Source organism: Lonchura striata, chromosome 7, assembly GCF_046129695.1.
Source record: "Lonchura striata isolate bLonStr1 chromosome 7, bLonStr1.mat, whole genome shotgun sequence".
Classification (NCBI taxonomy): Eukaryota; Metazoa; Chordata; class Aves; order Passeriformes; family Estrildidae; genus Lonchura; species Lonchura striata.
Window position 1 is genome coordinate 35,516,178 of NC_134609.1, and position 19,876 is coordinate 35,536,053.

Here is a 19,876-nt window from a genome sequence, read left to right on the forward strand (position 1 = left end):
ATATTTTTCTTTCCCTGCTGCTATCTCTGGTGAATAAGCCCATTGTTTATGGGAAAAAAAAAAAAAATGTTTCTAAATGCATGCCTGTATTATTTCCCATCAATTTTAATATTTTTCTTTCTACTGCACTCTTCTGTGACATCTCCCTCTTTCAGTTCAATGTCCCCGTGTTGATGATACTGCATAACTTTGTGCATCATCAAATTTCATTAGTATAAATTTACTCTTTTTGTTAAATTACTTTGCTCATTAATGATCCTACGATCTCTCACCAGGCCTTTATTTTTTTAGTCAAACACTGAATTTTTGCTTATTTTTAAACTTTATCTTTAAAGTTTATCCACCATAGAGTTCTCATTACTAATTGCCATCTTGTCATCAAAGCTAGCAGGTTTTTTTAGTTTCCTGAATTATCAAAGTGGTGTGTCTTTGAAGGTAAAAAAATTCAGAGGTGGAATGTAGAGTTGATGAGTGAGTAGCAGTGCTTCACAGGGATGAGGGTCAGAAAACAGGATGTTAATTGTGGCACATGACAAGGCAGCAGGGTTGCCAGAGCGAGCTGATAACATGGTCAGTTTGATAGACTTAGGTGAGATTTTAGAAGAAATTATAGATGCATATGCTATGAGTTTGGGGCAAGGGCAGTAATACAGTCCCTTGGAAAGAGAATCAGCTGACACACAGGGAATGTATTTTTCGTGCAAAACTGATCTCCATTTTCTTTGATTCAGGAGCTAGCATTGCATTTTTAGACTAACTGGTGAAGTTTGGTGATTGATGCTGCTTTGGCAATTGTACTTTGCTAAATCCTTCACCCATAACTGATAACCTCCTGTAGGAATTCAAACTAAAAATACATTATTTGTCCTAAAGTGGCAGAATTCAGAAATCACAGCTGCTTCTTTTCTTGAAAAATGCAATTAATTTGTTGCTGCTGACTGACTGACACTGCTCTCTTGCCTTTGATGCTGTATTATTAAACCAGGTCTAAGTGCTATAACTGTATTCAGTGTGAAAATGATGACTCTTTTAGACTCTTAAGTATTTAAGTAATTAGAAGTAGTTGGATTAGATCTATTAACATAGTATCAGGAAGTGATGCAGCTTTTTATTCCTGAAGCTGCCTGACTCTGGGAGCTCATGCAGTCCTGAGTCAGGTCACACCAAGTGGCCATGAGCTGGACCTGCTGCTTTTTGTCTTCTGCTCTTCCTATTCTTACAAAGGAAGTTAGAAATTTCCATATTGGAAGTATGAGCTTATTCCTTGGTTATTTGTTAGAAAGATGAGTGGATGAAGTTGTAAATCTGATTACATTTATTAAATAGAGCCAGTGCAGTTTAGATCTGAATAGGATAGTAAGAATCTGAAAGAAAATTACAAATGCTGTAATTTATCCTTTTAGAAGTTCACTTTAATTGAACTTCAGTGGGAAAACAGACAAACTATATAACATTTTGACACATTTAACCTATCCTTCCTCTGTAACTATTGAGACATTAGTGAGAAATGTATCATAATGCTGAGCTTTTAACACATTGTCATGTGCTAAATGAATCCTGGCTGGCTTAGCCATTCCCTTTTTCCCCTGGTTTCTGGGTGCCCCATGAAAAGTGACTTCCAGCAGGTGGGGGAGAAGCCAATACACTAAGGATGCATGGAGGGGATGAGTAAAGTTAATTTTCAAATACTCCTGATGAGTTCCTTGGCCGTCAGCTACTTCCATTAGGCAGAAACCTGGTGAGTTCCAATTTGTGCCTTCAAAAAATGCTGAAAAGTATCTGCTGATGCATTATTAAATCTGTAGGGCCAAATTTCCAGCCAGTGTAAAAATTCCACTGATGACATGTAGAGCATCCAAAGATTTGGCTCATTATTAGAGAGTTCCTTAGGATTAATTCCTTGTATTGGCACTATAATTTATTTGGGAGACTAAGACATTCAATTGCAATATTTTATTTTAAGAAAATGCTGGTAGATGCTTATTCAATCACAGAATTATTTTAAAATCACTGAAAACTAGTGATTGCTGTTTGAGAAAAGCATTGGGTGTGAAGATAGAGGAGTGAGTGGTAAAATCCAGTCAGGAACTGGAAGTAGGTGGTACTCACCAAGGCTTTCAATGTCTCTCAGGCCATAAAGAAGACAGACCAGTGGGAATGTAAAGTACTAATGGACTACTTCCCTAATCCAGACAGCTTCCTAAACACCTGAAATAAAGTAGTGCTAAAAGTTGTGGCATGCTGGATAAAATGGATGACTTTGAAAATGATGCTAATTCTGCTTACAGTATAGCAAGTAAAGTGCTTTACCTGGTATTTTCTTTTGGCAGCAAAGACTTTCTGTCTTTTGAGCTTATAGCATTTCTGCCTCGCATTTTTTGCATTCAGTGTTGTTATATTACACTTGTTCTGCAGTGGTCAAGGAAAGAATAATTCTAAATACAAGTAACTGTTTTGGGAAGGAAAAAAAGACATTACAGAAACTGCATTTTTTTAATCATCACTTGATCTTAGAGTTTGCTGCAAGGAATTGCTTGGCTCTAATCATAGATTATTTACTGGAGAACTGGGTTGTGGAATTATCTAGTAAAGATAGAGAGTAGCACCTTTTTATCTGTCTCTTGCTGTATTCATAAATCTAGCATCTTTTAAACCTGTGACTGTCAGCAAGTCACGATTGCTTTAACTGCAGGCAGACTGGGCTGAGGACAGTGGATTCTTCCCTTTAGTGAGTCTCCAAGTGTAAAGGTTGCTTCAGCTGTTGAAACATCCTCAATTTCAGGTGCTCTTTGACAGGGAGAAAAAGCAGTGTTTCTGGATAGTACTTTCTGGACTAAATGAACAGAAGTTTAATCAGATTTAATGCACATCCTCCTGTTGGCCCTACGATTTGCTGTCTGTGAAAGGTGCTAACCAAAGTCTGGCAGCTCTACTGGGGCTGAAATAGTTTCCTGTAATTTCTTCCATTTTAACATTCCTAGGTCGGCAGCAGTTTTAAGAAACATTATGGATAGTAAGAATTTATTCATGAATGGCGAAACATTTAAGATCCACTGGAGAAGCACTCTTGGAAAGCATATGCCACAACATCAGCTGTTGGGGCTCCTGAGTGTTCCCAGAGGGGATGTGTGAGTGAGACCTGCCTGGACTTGTTCATTAGTATCAATGCATGAGTTTCATAAAGAACATGGTTTATATCCACATTTGTACCAAAGCTGTACTTCTACTAGAGTTGGGCTTCAGTACTGAGGCTTTTAAACTCTCACTTCAAAGGTGGCATTATTGCCAGTAAGCTGGTTTTATCTTTAATGATTGATATTACATACTATGCTATACCTGAAATCCTGAAATTTAGCCATGAAATCTCAATTGACTGCTCAAAGAAAGCAGCAGTACAGGGGACTGTTTTGGGTCAATTATCCTGAACAGTGAACAATTTGCTTGAATTGACACATTTCCTTTTTAACACCATTGCCTGGGTTTACAAAGGGTCAGCATACCAGGGGGTTTCTAAGTTTTGTCCAGTGCAGAGGGTATGAGATGCAGGAAGGCTGTCTCCTGTCACCTGCCTCTGCCACTGGCTTGGTCATCTCTGAGGTTGCTTATCTCTCGATTACAGATGTTAACACTGACCTTTGGACAGGGCTGTTTGATTCACTGCTCAACTGGGGGTTTTTATCAGTCATTAGTTATTCATGCCAACCACATCTTTATAAAACTGCTCTGTGGCTTGGGGGTTTGGGCTGATGTATTCTCATGCCCTGAGACCCCAAAGCTGAGATGGACAGCGCGAGGGGAAGGGCCAGGAACAGAATGTGAACGTTGCTGTGGAAGAAGCACAGCAGAAGGGCAGGACGTGCTGAGCTGGTTCTCCTGCTCCCATAAAACAAAGAGCCAGCTGGAATGAGAACAACTGGAAAAATATCCCAAGTGCAGGTGTATGTGAGATGTGATGTAGGAGAGTGGTGCTTGGAGCCAGGCTATCAGTGGCCAAGGGCAATGCCCTTTTGAGATCTGCTGTTTGTCTTGCAGCACAGGGAGCACCCTGGCAGGGCAGGTTAATTGGCTCTCCAGCATGAGCTGTGGTAGGCTCATACGACAAACACAAAAGTCTCTCTTCTGGCAAGACAAGCTGCATGGGAAGGGCTGCCTGGCAACTTAAGCCTCCCTCAGAAACATTTTGAGGTCTTGCACTATGGATACATATTGCATACTGGTGAGCATAAGAGCTGAGTACTCTACCATTTGTTCAGCAACATTTAACATTTTTATTCCTGATAAAAATAAAACTTATGCTTGCCTGTGATAGGTTGAGAATTAAGTGGTTCCTCACCTTTTTTGCAGTCTTTTTTTGCAGTTGGTTTAAAATATATTTGATTTTTCTTGCCTGTGGAAACAAGCACAACTGAAGGATAAAGCTTGCTAGGAATAAATTGGCACCTCTTTCTATTCAGTGTTAAGATGAATAGAAAGGTTTTCTTAACTTTGTGCTCTTGAGAAGTGTTTTGAGCCTTTAACTTCTCCCTGATTCTATGTGTCTCTGCTTTCTTACATTACTTTTCTCATGTCACCCTTAAAATTGTGCAGTCAAAATCAACGTTAAATTGAAGAATTGCATCTGCTGAAGACAGAATTTCACATGTCTTTTGTATACAGTGAAAATACTTGTGGAAATTGCTTTCTCTGGCCTTAGACCATTTTTCATTTTTAGAGATCATGTGAAGAACTTAATCCAAATGAGATTTTCAGCTTCAGTTTTTCCAGAGCATTCTTCCCAACATCAATCATGGTGTGTAAAGTGGCCTAGCACACTTTTTAATGAGCCATGCATGGAAGTATTCATTTTTCTTTGGAAAAAGGAAATGCAAAGTGATGTTAAGAATCAAGTTATAAAATATGTAGTAGAGATTGAGTTGCTTATGATTTCCATTACTCCAGTGCTGTGAAAACACCAGCTCAGTAGACATCTTGTTACTCTAAATGCAGCAGAGAAAATAATTTTCTGCGATGGCTTTTGCTTTGATTCTTATATGAAGCTCTGGCAATTTTTCTGAAATGATCAAAAGTCATGAATGGGACTGTCCAAAATCAGAGTATATGGCTTGGAAAATGGAGATGAGGAATTTTATAGTAATTAAATGTATTTAAAAGTTATTTTTATTTTTCACCTCAGTTTTGGAGTCTTCAGTGTCTGCTCATTTCAAATTTTCAGTCTTTTCCTCACAGCCAAGAGAACAAGATTTGGATTATTTTTTATGTAGTAATATACAATTCACTTTTCTCACTGTTGTGTGCTGGGAAAATATGCATACAACAAATTCATAGGAGATGAGAGGCTTGTATCTCTTTGTACAAAGGTAACAGATATTGCTAAAAATTTATAATAGTCCTGCTTAGGACAAGGTCAGTTTGGATACTCCTTAGTTATGGAAAGGAAATACTTTGTGTTGGGTTTGGGCATCACTGTTAGGATGTGAACACCCTGGAGAAATAAGAGGCTCAAATGATAATACACGTGAGGAAGGATTGAAAGAGTTGGACTTGCTAATTCTAGAAGCAATAGCGTGAAAAATAAAGAAAACACTTTTGCAGTTCATAAAATCCTGTTGAACTTGTTCAGTGCCTGCAGAGGATTATGTATCCTATCTATTTAAATTTAACCCCTGAAGTCAAAGTGCCAGACTTAAAGTGTAAAACCAAAATCCGAGGCACTTTGCAGCCTTACAAGGTGAGGTAAGAAAAAACATTCTGGATTTTGTAGTTTCCTTTTTAGTATTCTGTTCTTGAGATGCATATGACCACATTTTGATGTTGTGACAGACAAATATTTTTAACTAAAGGTCCTTGGTCTTTGGGCAAACCCCTGATGGTCGTGTGGATTCTAGAATAATGAATGACAGTTTGGGCACACAGGGTAGGTGTCAAGATAGCTCAAGGATGCTGATGTAGTCTTCTAAACTTCAATGAACCTGCTGTGACTGCTCCACAGAATGTCACTCAATATTACTTCACTTACACAAGATGCAGCCCAAAGGGCTCAAGCATTATACTGTGACTCTGACAGAATTAACAGAGGGAAGCTGCTTCCTGCAAAGACTAACAGATACAGACCATCAAAAGATGAAGCTATGAAAGAAATTTCAGTAGAGTTTTGACTACAGATATCTCAGGTGTTACCTTAGTTATTTCTTAGAGTTCAAATCACTGATCTTTATCCTGTTCAGCAGCAGAGATCCCCTGACATCAGGGAAATTACCTTAATTCAAACTTGCTGAGAATATTTAAACTTGCTGTGCATTGTTGGAAAGAGTCAAAAATAGTTCTTATTCTAAAGTTGCTTTTGATTAAAGTATCTTTAGTCTGGGCAGTTCCCCAACTGATGTGTTACAGTACCTTCAACATAAGTTATGTTTCTGAATGTTGTTTTTCCTGGTGCAGAGGTAATGATGTCCATAGGGAAAAATGGAGTGGAGAGGTGCAGCAGCATAGTGGCACAGATCTGAATTTAGGTCTGGATCCAGTTTGCTGGTGCTGCAGGTGGTGTAATACATCAGCACAGCTTCTGTCTGATGTGATCTGAAATACATGCTTTGGCTGGGGATCCTGGACCACAGGCAGCAGCTCTTCCATCGCTGGGAGGTTTGCCCCTGGTGCTTTGTGTACTGGCTACAGGTCATCTGCAGCAGCAGTGTCTCTCACAAACATCTCCAGAATCAGTTTCTGACAATATATGCTTGAGCCAATACAATCTTACTGAGGGAAGAGCTGTACTACTTTAAACTGACTCATGCACAGTAATTTATAGGGTGGCTGCCTATAATTTCCAGGTGCCATCAATTTCCTTGGTAAGATAATTTCCTGCCTTCATATATAGGGAGGAGGAAAGGATACACCATGAATTTCTGATGATGGGGATGATACTTAGCTTTACATAGTGTTTTTAGCCTTCCAGCAGTTTACAAGTGAGCCTTAATGTTCGTCATATTCTTCAAAGTCATTAAATGTTAATATTCCCCTTTTATAGAGGAGGAAGGTGAAGGAAAGAAGTTAGCTAACTTTCTCAGGACTTTGGAAAGAGCCATGGGAGACATTTCGAGCCTGTGCCTACATTAAGTGTCCCTTCTTTCCCTCCAAGGCTCCTGTGTTTGTGCCAGTTTCCTGACTAAAGGCCTCTACCAGCACTGGACAGGCTGCAGGGTCTGCCACAGCAGGTGCTGACTTACTGTAAGCAAATGAGTGCTCTGGGACATTAATGAGAAATTTGTCAGCTAAGAGTTTGAAAACTTACAGAGAATCTTCCTCAGTGGTGCTTAATGTGAACACAAGCTATTGCAGTGGCTCTGAGAGGTATCAGGTGCTTCTCTGGGAGGCACAAAGTCTTCAGAAAGCTTTCAGCCACCAGCATGCAGTAGTGGCACCGTGTGGGGGGAATCCTATTCATTCAATGCTGTTGGTTTTTGCCATTAACTTCATTGAACTTAAATGAAAGTCTTGGAGGTAGCATTTGTCCATTTTTTTATTTTAAAGTACATACTTATTTTATTTCTGTGTCTGCCATAGCTCCTAGGTTTCATATATCTTGAAACAAAAATACAACCGAAGGCTACAAATGCAGGTTTCTTTTGAAGCAGTGGGGAGTCTGCCAGGGAGACAAGAGTGGAAAACATTGATATTTATTTAGAAAATCCTGGTGTCTATCAGAAATATGTTTTATTCATGGAAGACAGCTCATAAAAGGTCAGAAAATAAGAGAAAGCTTATTTACTCCAGTTAAACAGAACATTGGCACTGTGGAATGGAAGTGCTCTCTAATTACATAAATGTTCTCATTAACCTCTGTTCAAAAGAATTAATTACAGGAATGTTTTTAAAATTGGGAAATATTGAATAATATTTTAATTTTTTCCCTTTTAACCTACTTCTAGTCAACTTCTGAAATTTTCAGGAATATAAAGAAGAGTGAAATTATTTTTACAGCTCAATTTTTTTGATTAATTTAGTTTAATTTAATTCCTAAGTGCTTTAATGGCAAGCATTGTAAAAATTCAGTGTCTTTAAGTTTCATGTTCATTTACCTATCCTGTACAACTTACAGTTTTAATGATACAAATTGTGCCACCTCCTATCTTTCCGAAATAAAAATAAAATAAAAGAGGTCAAACCGGGCCAGAACAGGTCAGCTGGTTAAAAGTGACAGGAAAGGAGAAAAGTGGAGATGGAACTGATCACTACTGAAGTGTGTGTGGAGAAAAAAGCATTACCAGATGTTTGGTGTTTATGGGAATGTTCATACAGACACTCTCTCATGCTCTTTTCACAGAATTCCTAAGAATCTTTATTTTTTAGAGCTTTGCCTTCCGCTAAATTAGGCCAAAATAGGCTAGTTGGCTTAGAAGCAATGAGAAATGAGAAAATGGACATTTGCACACAGACATGCTTGGAAAAGCATGATTTCCAATGGAAATTCGGCTTAAGAGATGGACTACAAGTAGCAGTAACCTTCAGAGCTCAAACGCAGCTCTGCCCCTCTAAACGATCTCCCCTTCCCCCTCCTTTTTGGAAGCATTACAGGAGATGTGATAAGTAAATACAAGCTTAATATAGCTGTTTACTAAAGCTCTTGGGGAAAGTCTAGCAAAATATGCTTTCATAAATAAACCAGAGCTAATTAAGAACCACTTGAAAAGCTAGCACAGGGGAAGGATGTGAGAAAATTACCATGTAACGTGTGTGTGGTTAGCAGAAGCATCATTCCAGCTGAGACGAGACAGAAACCTGACTGGGAGCTGGATTTATTCATTCCTTCTCATCTTGGGTAGTATCCTATTAAGCAAATCATGCCATTAAATTTGATTGAATTACCTGACAATAATAATGGCAGCAGAATAAGACCTTTCCTAAGCAACCTGCACCTAAAAATCTGATAAATGTCTGATAAAGTTAGAAAGATGGGTGCAATTACAAGGAAGATCAATCTTAATGCATGTGTTTACTTTTCAAGTGCAAAGCAATGAATTCTATACAAAATAGAAGGGGATGCTGGTTCTCTGTAATATACTGGGAAATGTTGTACCTGTCCCGAACAGGAATTCCTGCGGCACAGTTAGTGAAGGAGAGAAAGCCTGTGCAAAGTCAGTGAGTGGGTGTGCAGTCAGTGCCAAGGGGTGTTCACACAAAGGGGGCAGCTGTTGGTGCTGTTCTGTCTGCTGTGGGATTGCTTCTGGGAGGGCAGCTTGGTTGGAATCAGTCCCAGGAGGGGCACAGCCCTTGGAAAGGTGTGTGAGCACTGTGTGTGGGTGTGTGCACTGTGTGTGTGTGAGCACTGTGTGTGTGTGTGTGTGAGCACTGTGTGTGTGTGTGTGTGTGTACAGTGTGTGTGTGTGTACAGTGTGTGTGTGAGCACTGTGTGTGTGTGTTCAGTGTGTGGATGTGTGTGAGCACTGTGTGTGTGCACAGTGTGTGTGCACAGTGTGTATGGTGTGTGTGTGAGCACTGTGTGTGTGTGTGTGAGCTCTGTGTGTGTGTGACCACTGTGTGTGTGTGTGTGTGTGTGTGTGTGTGAGCTCTGTGTGTGTGTGAGCTCCGTGTGTGAGCTCTGTGTGTGTGTGTGTACAGTGTGTGTGTGTGTACAGTGTGTGTGTGAGCACTGTGTGTGTGTGTTCAGTGTGTGGATGTGTGTGAGCACTGTGTGTGTGCACAGTGTGTGTGCACAGTGTGTATGGTGTGTGTGTGAGCACTGTGTGTGTGTGTGTGAGCTCTGTGTGTGTGTGACCACTGTGTGTGTGTGTGTGTGTGTGTGTGTGTGAGCTCTGTGTGTGTGTGAGCTCCGTGTGTGAGCTCTGTGTGTGTGTGTGTACAGTGTGTGTGTGTGTACAGTGTGTGTGAGCACTGTGTGTGTGTGTTCAGTGTGTGAGCACTGTGTGTGTGCACAGTGTGTGTGCACAGTGTGTATGGTGTGTGTGTGAGCACTGTGTGTGTGTGTGAGCTCTGTGTGTGTGTGTGTACAGTGTGTGTGTGAGCACTGTGTGTGTGTGTTCAGTGTGTGGATGTGTGTGAGCACTGTGTGTGTGTGTGCAGTGTGTGTGTGTGTGAGCACTGTGTGTGTGTGTGTGTGTGTGTGAGCTCTGTGTGTGTGTGTGTACAGTGTGTGTGTGTGTACAGTGTGTGTGTTCAGTGTGTGGATGTGTGTGAGCACTGTGTGTGTGCACAGTGTGTGTGCACAGTGTGTGTGGTGTGTGTGTGAGCACTGTGTGTGTGTGTGTGTGAGCTCTGTGTGTGTGTGTGCAGTGTGTGTGTGTGAGCTCTGTGTGTGTGAGCACTGTGTGTGTGTGCAGTGTGTGTGTGTGTGTGCGCACTGTGTGTGTGTGTGCACTGTGTGTGTGTGTGTATGCACTGTGTGTGTGAGCTCTGTGTGTGTGTGTGCAGTGTGTATGTGTGTGAGCTCTGTGTGTGTGTGCAGTGTGTGTGTGTGTATGCACTGTGTGTGTGTGTGTGTGAGCTCTGTGTGTGTGTGAGCTCTGTGTGTGTGTGTGTGCAGTGTGTATGTGTGTGAGCTCTGTGTGTGTGTGTGCAGTGTGTGTGTGAGCACTGTGTGTGTGTGTGTGAGCTCTGTGTGTGTGTGTGTGAGCTCTGTGTGTTTGTCTGAGCACAGCACGCTGAGGCTGAGGATCACCTGTGCCTGTCAGAAGAATGAGGTGCTTTCAACATGCTTTAAATTGCCTTTATGAAGAAGAGAACACCTTTGGAGACTGTAGAGGAGGTTGTTTGGGGTTTTCAGTGTTTGAAGATAAAAGGGTATGTCAGACATGGGGAAAAGTTCTCAGGACATTTGTCTTCTGCTGTTCCCTTTCTGTATACATTCCATGCACATGGAACACTCCTGGCTGACAGTGCTTGGTTTTCTGTGCCATCATCTTTTGGTTCAGATCTGCTTACAGATTGCCTTAATGTGGTCTGAGTACTGCAAGACACTTTATCATACCTGTCTCTCTCACCTGTTGGGTGGAGACCCTGAGAACATCTGGAAAGAAACAGAAGAGCTGCAGGTACTTTGTCCCTTGCAGAAAACCTTTGTACCTGCTGTGCTGTGCACACACCTCCTTTGTCAGTCCCCTTTTTCCACTGGCACACAGCTCTTCCATCCACCTGCACTAACAAAATCCCTCATGATGGGGGTGGCTTTGCCTCCCCACGGGGATGCAGTACTCTTGCCCAGCTTGCATCCTAGCAGGCTTCTAAGCACAGGGAGATCACAAAGCTTGCAGCATATTCCTTAGGAGGACTGTCCAGCACTGAGACATTGCAAAGTTCAAGCTGCTGGTCAGGTCTAGGGTTTTGATCCAAGAGCTGCTCTGGCTTGCATTGAGGTTTGCTGCTGCTGCTTTAATATGCAGTGTTTTATTCAGGCCTAGCCTGGCTGCTCTGTAGACTTGTGCTCTGACTGGGAAGCCTGCACAGACACAATACCCCTCTGTGGGATGTGAGGTCTCCAGTGGCTGCTTCTCCTGGAGACTGGGCAGTCTCAGCAGGCCTGCCCTTTCCTCCTGGTTTAGGTACAGGAGAGAGACCTGCAGGAATGACAAAGGTCAGTTCTCTGCTACAGTTTATTTTCTCTATTACATGAAGCAGAGTTTGTTTGTAGCAAGAGCTTTGGCAGTGAAGTGAGAATTTAGGTAAGGACCAAGAAGCAGAACTATTCAGTCATTGTAAATAAGACATTTTTAGAAGTTTTAATGCCTCATGGTATGAGCTAATGGAAAACTAGAGTTTTGTCTCGATATGGGAGAACCCCCAAATTATTGTCCTCTTTGCCTAATTGTCCAGACAAAGAACAGCTATTAGGTATTATAGGATCTACATACATGCATTACAACAAAGGCTGTTCTTCTCAGATAATTTCTTAAACATTTGGACTGTGGAAGAGCAACATGGAATGCTGCTGGAAGGACCTAAGAACTGTCAAAGTCCCATGGATGAGATGGGCTGTCCTGTCCATGTACTGCAGGGTCATATTTGGTTCAGACAAATATGGTCTCTTCACTTTTCCTTTAATCAGACAGACTTGTGTAAGTCTCCTGTTCTGGAAATCCATCTGTATTTTCTTTCACAGTTTTGATATTTCTAATCATACTTTATATTCATGTTCTACAGCTTTTGAATTCCAAAGTGCTGTCAAGTTCCATGATTTGACCAGGACTGCCTAGGTGGCATTTCCAACCAGCTGGTAGCAGAAATAGTACATGGCACTAAGGAGAAAAACTAAACTCATATAATCTGTTGCCTTTACACAATCTGCTTGCTGAATGAATTTTACGGACTGGCAGCAGGTTGAAGGAAGGTGAGAACATCAGAAAAATTTTGTTAAATGGCAATCCTTAACTCCATTTTCATTGGAAAGAGCCTGTCTGGAGCCTGTGCTGTACACTGGGGACATGAGAGGCAAGTCTGGTTCCATTTACTCATGGGATTTGAGGGGCAGACATGCTAAAAAGGCAAGGTTATTGTAAGTTTTAGTCCCTTCATGCAAAGGGCAAAGGTTGTTTTGTACCTCAGAACTCTCTGGTGAGATAACTGGTTTTTTTTTTTTTTTTTTTTTTTTTTTTTTTTTTTTTTTTTTTTTTAACACATGAGCTATCAAACTGGTCTCCACAACTAAGTGCCATGCACATCACTTGTCCTCAGTGTTGTCCTTTTGTAGCCTCCAGAAGGTAAATACCTTCCAACTATACGTATTTACACATACTAAAAGGTCACAGTCATCTCTGAAAAGCTCTGTATGCCTAAAACACTTGGAACTGTGTGTTCACTCACTGCTGCCCAATTCCATGCCACACCAGCAGCCTCCTAACTGAGCTGCATTGAAATACACCACTGCCATTTCTGTAGAGAAGGATGTGCTTTGAAAAGCTGAATTTATTCCCAGCTTCAGGGACATGTAAGGAATTAGGAATCTATGTTATCCCTTCACCATGTTTCCCTACTCTGCAATGGACAGATAGACTTGATTTATCCTGAAAGGTGCTTCAGCCTGGCCTGTTGTAATTAGCCTTAGGTAGATTTTAAATGAGCACCATGACATCATATCTGGCTACTTCTGTTTTTCCTGTATTTCTGAGGCATCTTTATTACTCATTGTGCTGATTCTGTGATTTGTAGTTTCTATATTTAGTGGTTTAGAATCTTTCTTTACTGGAATAAGTGTTGATTTCACTCTTTGATCCAGGGGAGAGAAACTTCTAGGGCATGTTGTCATTCCTTGGTCCTGGAATCTCACTGTTCACCTCATCTGCTATTCTGTTGGCAATCCTCTACTTCCTCTGTATGTGTCATTTATACAGCAAACTGTTTGTGTCACATGCAAATCTTTTTTTTAAGCCTGGCTTTCTACTTACACTGACAAATTTGTAATCCATTGCATTGCTTTAGCCTAAGACCACTTCATATTTTTGATAGACTAATGTAGGAAGTAATAAAGTTGCATAGAACCTCAGATAAATTGTGGGGTTTATTTGTGGCTTGTAAGAAGCTTATGTATTCTTTGCCAACATCTGGCGGCTCGGAAGCTTGGGTGGAACTGAATGGAAGTTGCTCTGAGCTGCAGATTGTGTTTGCTCCAGTGCCCAGCAGTGTGCCTGTACACAGGGGTCTTTCTGCACACCAGCCTGTCTTCCCTGGAGAGGAGAGGCACCGAAGGCTATTCTGGGAGAGAAGGCTGAAGAGAAAACTGTGGATGGACATTGACAAAGCACTTTTTGCCACCCAGCCTAATCTTGATTGCAAAGAACTGGATTTTTTCCCCCTTGTTTGTTTCCCCCTCACCCACCCCCAATTTGTTAATGATAATGTTGATTATTACTCTTTTTGCCACAGGTTTTTGTCAAGTGGGGAATTGTTGTGTGGATTCTGTCAGTCTTTTCTAAATGCAACTGATTCAACACGTCATAGGAAACTTGAAAATAATTTTCTTTTCTCTAGATTTTTAAATTTCTTTTCTGTAAAATGCAGTATCTGCAACTGAGTGCAGTGTATTAGCCCACAGCAACTGAGTGAAATAATTCTGCTAGACCTCCTGTGCTTTATAGAAAATATATTGGAGCCAATATTAATTGCTTATCCAACTTGAAGGTAACTCTTGTCTCTGTTCTTTCCTCTCCCAATTCCATTTTTTATATAATCATTCCCATCAGCATTATTTTCAGGTTTTCTTGATTTTTTCCCTCCTAAATGTAAATGTGCCAGGCTAATTAGAATTGTGGGGCAGAATTTTAAAGATGCTCCCATTCATCTACAGTTCAGCTGAAATATAATTAAGCAACAAAGATTACAATGTCTCATGCATATAAATTTTAATGACATGTATCCATAATAGTCATGCACCATGGATTAGGTAGTTTTAATATCTCTAGCCCTTATTCTGACCTGTTCTCAGATATTTTTTAAATCCTTCAGGGTGAATTATTAGTGGGGATCATGTAATTTCTGAGATATTTGTTATGGCAATCAGCTTCTCAGACAGTTGTTTTCCTTGGTTAATCAGAATCACTCTCTCTCCTTTGCCCACTGCCTTCCCTGGGGCATTAGAAAGAGCGAGGGGACTGGTGGCCTTTGGCAGTGAAACAAAGATCAGGCACTGTCCAATTCCCATGGCAAAACACTGGCAAGTCTTTTATTCACTTTCTTGGAACTTATTTCAGAGTGAGACCAGTTATCCCAATTAAATAGCAGGAAGACTATTTCTTTAGGCTTACAGCTTGAGCTATATCCTGCATTAGATTTTATTCACCATTCCCACTGAAGGCAGTTCTACTTATTGTAGTATGTTACAAGCTCAGGGATTTTTTCTGGTTGATGGTTAATCAGCATATTATCAATAACTACCTCTTAATGTTGGCTTGCACTGCTTAAACTTAGCATTCTTTTAACATTAAGGAGTCTTACATCTTTCTGTATGAACTAAGGGCCTGCTTGGATGATAAATCCAAAGCACTTGTCAAACATGTTTCAGAAGTTCATTTTGCTTGCCTTTCCCTTGTTGTGGTGTAAGAAGTGTGTGGCCTTTGGGCAGCGGGGTGAGTGTGTGCCTGCCTTCCATGCAGCCGGGCGCCGCTGCTGCTCTCACCTCTGCACGGGGACATTGCACTGTGCTCTTGACTTACTAATTGGGCAAATATGACAGCACACACTTCTCCAACATGAGCAGCGTGCCCGTGTCTGCTCCTTTGTTTGGCTGTCCAGCCCTGGCAGCAGCACAGGCAGTTCCAGGCTCCCAGGGGCCCTTCAGGCTGCTGAGAGCTCTGCTGGGGATGCACTGTTTACACGCAGTCCAGGGCTTCTCATCCAGCCTGCTCTGAAGCTCTGGGCTTTTGTCAAGCTTAAGATTTGTAGGAATCCTACCTAAGCTGCTTTTTGGCAGAGGTTAATGGAATTAACTGTTCTGCTTTATTTTTGTAAATTAGGCCTCTATACATCCTCATTTGCAAAGCTGTTTCCCAGCTTTCCTCTTCATTTCTCACTGAAGAAAACAATGGCTTTGTCCTCAGGGAGAAGGAACAAATGAATTTTTCACTCATCTCATTCCAATTGTCTCTTTCAACTCGGTGACATTTAAAAAGTGATGTTTTCTATAAACATACTGCCAGGTATTCCATGCTGCATGTTAAGCTGGGTAATGAAATGTTGCAGCAAATACGTGTTGACTGTGGTTACATTACATAAAAAAACAGAAAGAAATTATCTTTTCATTTTTCATCAAGTGTAAAAGATACTCTGGGATAAATTGAGTTTCACATTGAAAAGGCAGAGAGTTCTAATTTTAATTAATGGCTAAGTAATCATGTTAAATGAAGATCAGCCAGCTCAGTGTAAGCTACTTTTGAACAAAACTTGGTTGTTGTAAATCACTTCTATCTATACTGTCAGGCAGATATTTAAGACTTCATAAAGCTTCACTTTCATACCACTAGAAAATTCTACAGTAGTGTAGAAAACTTTTCCACTTACTTCTTCCAACCATGTTTCAAGGATTCAGTGGTACCAGCCATCATTTCAGACCTATGGAGGTCAATAATTTACAGCATTAGTTTTCTTTGAGTCACTAACTTCACCTTCATTTTAATAGGAAATGAAAAGGGGAAGGATATTTCCTGGTGGTTAAGAAATATGGGAAAATACTAGTTTTTCTTAAGAGTAATCTGATTCCACTTTTCAGTAAAGAAGCTGTGTTAGGAGCTGTATGTTGTCAATCTCAAAAAACATTTTTTTAAATGATCTTATATAACTTTTTCCTTTTTTCTCTGTGAAGCCCAAGAAGCTGGTTTAGATGAGATTAAGACGTACTATAATTACTTCTATTATTCATCATCCTCCTGCAAATTGTACTGGAATTTACAAAGTGAAGAATCATCTTTCATATGAGCCTTGTTTATAAGTGGTCTATGCCTACAGGATAAAGTACTTTCTCTTGCTGTCTAATAAATTGTGAGAGTACTGAGGAGCTCAAGCTAGATTTGACTGTATCTGAATGGTGTGGAATATTCATGGCAACAATTATCCAAGAAAATGCTGAAATATTTTCAGTTATTTCAGTGTTCTTGGCAAATACAAGTAAGGTCATAAGGTGTCAGAATTACGGCTCAGGAAATGACCAGATAAAATCTGCAAAATTGGACTTAGGTTCCTAAACCTTTCTCTGCAGGGATGAGCTCTCAGTATTCAGTGGCTTATCCATAGGGACACCTTCCACTGTCCCAAGCTGCTCCAAGCCCTGTCCAGGCTGGCCTTGGGCACTGCCAGGGATCCAGGGGCAGCCCCGGGTGCTCTGGGCACCTGTGCCAGGGCTGCCCACCCTCCAGGGAAGGATTTCTTCCCAAGGCAGGAGTGGCTTTTGAGCAGCTAAGCAAGGACAAGGGCCCCAAGAATTGCCAAAAGGCAATTCTTGCATCTATTTAATGTCATTGAGACACAGCAAGGAGAAAATTCAAAGATGGCTTGTCTGAGCAGGTGCTGATAATAAATAAATTGCTTATTTGCCGACAAGTGAAGATGGCAATTCTGCTTATAAAGATATTCTTACTTAATTTTTTGAATGATTACTAATTGATTTGCAGAACTGGAGCTGCTGCCATTTGATTCCTCTTTTCATTTATCACACAGATTAATTTCTGAGCTTTTGTATCTGTGAAGTATCTTCTAGCCCAAAACTGCAAAGATACCTATTTTAGATCTTAGAAGTATGAAGTCTGTTCTGAACATTTATATGAAACAATGAGAAAAAACCATGAAAATAGAAAAGTGACAGATTTCTAGAACTTGAACAGCTTTTTTTTCAAATTGGCTATTTGTGGAATACTGGTAGCCAAATGTTCTTTCCTGCCATCTTCCTTAGCTGTGTCATGTTACTGGAAGCCTGAGGTCTGTCATCAGTGCACACTGCTATGTTGGAACTGCTTATTTGCAGTCTGGTGGCACACAGGGCCTTTCTGCCTTGGAGCTGTGGGAAAGAGCTGAGCAGGATGAAGTGCTTGGAGAGCAGCAGAGGCTGGGACTCTGTAAGAACCAGGGGAGTTGCTGTGAAGGTGGAGGCCTGCCCAGGACCCAGGGTGTTTCTGTGTCTCTAGATGGAGCTGAGTTCTTTGTCAGATGGGGTTTCATAGCTCATTTAATCTAATGTTCCCTTGAGGTGCTTGGGCTGAGCCAAAGGAAGGAACTGATCCAGCCTAGCAGTAACTTGTTAAGAATTCGAAAAAGCTCAAAAATTACTTTTTGAGTGAATAAAAGCCTTGTGTGAAACCCCAAATCCTGCTCAATGTGCTCAGTACCAGGTCTAGCAGGGGAGAGAGAGAAAATCAGATAGCCTTCTTCAACAGTCTGTAATTAGGTCAGTTTAAAGTAACTGTGAAGTTGCAGCCTGGAGTGGAAATGATCAGTAAATTCTCCTCCTTGATAAGAGTTTCTCTCATTATCTACTCTGCTAATTTTCCTGAAGGCCTTGGAGACAGTACATAAACTTTGGATTGCCTTGTCAGCAGCAGGGTCTGGCTGAAGGCTCAGTCCTCTTTCCTTGGCACTTGCCTGGTGCTCTGAGCCTCCTGGCACTGCTCCTTCCCACCTCTCTCCTCACTTGCTGACCCCTGGCAGCTCCCCTTCTGCTCCTTTATACCTGCTTTCACTGCTGCTGTAGTTTGCAGCCAGAAGGGCTGTCAGGAACCTTAGAGAGGAGCTTTGCCCTGCACTTGCTTTTGAAAGCTGACATCGTTAAAAAAAAAGGAAACCAAAAGCACAGAGAAATGTGGTTACTTTTTGTTATGCTGAAGATGAAACATCAGCAGCTGGATGAAATGAACCAAGTTATTTGAGGAAGAGATTGGGTAACTGGGTAGTTAAGACACTGTTGGAACAGTGGTGATAAACTTGAAATCATAGCTCTACCTGCTTTGAAAAGAACAAATTTAATAAAAAACACCACACCAAAGCCACCCAACAGTCTGTCTCTCTCTAGCTGCCTATCACAGGCACAGCCCAGGGCTTAAGAGCTGATTTTCTAAATAATGTTTCTAAAACAATGTCCGAGGCACAGGGAATATCATCTTTTCCTAGAACAAAAAGACCATCTGAACCTCACTGGTGCTTTGTCAGACTAAGTACAGATTCGATCTGGAGAAGGGACTCGTTAGCAGTGCTCAGAGGTACCTGACAGACCTCAGAGTGTTACCTGAGGGAGCCCTGTTAAAGTGAGACCTCTTTGTGCATCTCCTGGGGGTGTCTGCTGTCCCAGCACAGGTGCTGCTGCTTCCCCTCTCTGAAATGCTGTTCCTTAGACTATGTTCCAGGCTGGAGGAGAGACTTCAAATGTGCAGGAGCTTGGTTTGTCCTGAAAGGTAATTTTTTCTATTCTATTCCCAGTCTAATGTAATTTCAGACTCAGACAATGGTGTCCTTAGCTCTTGTGGACACAAGTGCTCATACGAGTTTCAGGAAACACCACTGGTTGTCATTAGCCAGTGTAAGTAAGAGGATCATGTTCTGGCACTGAAGGTTTTTCTTCTTTATAACACCTTATTACACATTTGAAGGCAACACGAGCCCTGACTAACTCTAGATGTGGGAGAATTCTTCACAACGGATAATTTGCTCTGTACTGTAATTGCTGATCTTGCAATGTTGGGAGGGTGAATTCTAAGGCCAGATAAATAAAATTTTCATTCGTATTACTGTTTTCAGTATTGATGGTCAATTAAATAATTGCTTTGTATTGATGTTTAATTCCAAATATTAAAAAAAAAGAAGGGATGTTATTATAGTGGTATTATTTGGGTGAGTCATGTGGGAGGACTCAAGTTTTCTAACTGCTCAAGAAGATAGGCAGTTTGCCTTGCATACAGATGTAAAATGTTTTAAAAGAATAAGTTTGTGACTCAGGCCAGGAAAGCATTATCACTCATAAATGTATGGGAAGCTGACAGAAGAGGGGTTGGTAATAAGGAATCAATTTTAAGATGCTGTTCTGGAAGATAAGCATGGTTTGGGCAATCCTGATTGTGACAAGAAAATATGTCTATTGTGCAGAGCTCCTGCACAGCAGGTTTGTTCCTGCAAGCAGGATGGATTCCTATTGCACTGCTGACAGGGAACAGATACCTTGAGTTAATCTTTATATTTTATAGATCCCTGCATTTGCATTTGTGTTTGTATAATGAGGCAATATAGATCTCATAAGCATCTTTCTGAGCAAAACTCTCCTTCAGATTTTTTTTTTTTTAACTGAGTGGTTTGGCTTTTTCAGAGATTCTGGACATGGAGCCCTTTCTGTAGCTGACTAATAGAACTCTCATTATTCCTTTCTGCTTTAAAGGAAACACTGCATCATTCCTTTTTACAT

General features: G+C 41.0%; 2 protein-coding genes across 6 annotated transcripts in view; one reads left to right on the plus strand and one right to left on the minus strand.

Moving 5' to 3' along the window:
- Window positions 1-19,876, plus strand: part of CTNNA3 (catenin alpha 3) — a 412,512-nt gene that overhangs the window by 142,601 nt on the left and 250,035 nt on the right. The gene's annotated exons all lie outside the window — the stretch shown is intronic.
- Window positions 1-19,876, minus strand: part of LRRTM3 (leucine rich repeat transmembrane neuronal 3) — an 80,505-nt gene that overhangs the window by 34,415 nt on the left and 26,214 nt on the right. Inside the window, exon 3 of one of the 5 annotated variants that reach the window (XM_021529029.2) lies at window positions 14,786-16,050. The exons of the other annotated variants lie outside the window; for them this stretch is intronic. Coding sequence (XP_021384704.1) covers window positions 16,045-16,050 — 6 coding nt within the window. The 3' untranslated portion in view covers window positions 14,786-16,044. Of the gene's footprint in view, window positions 1-14,785; window positions 16,051-19,876 lie in introns of those variants that run through there. 5 annotated transcript variants of the gene reach the window in all.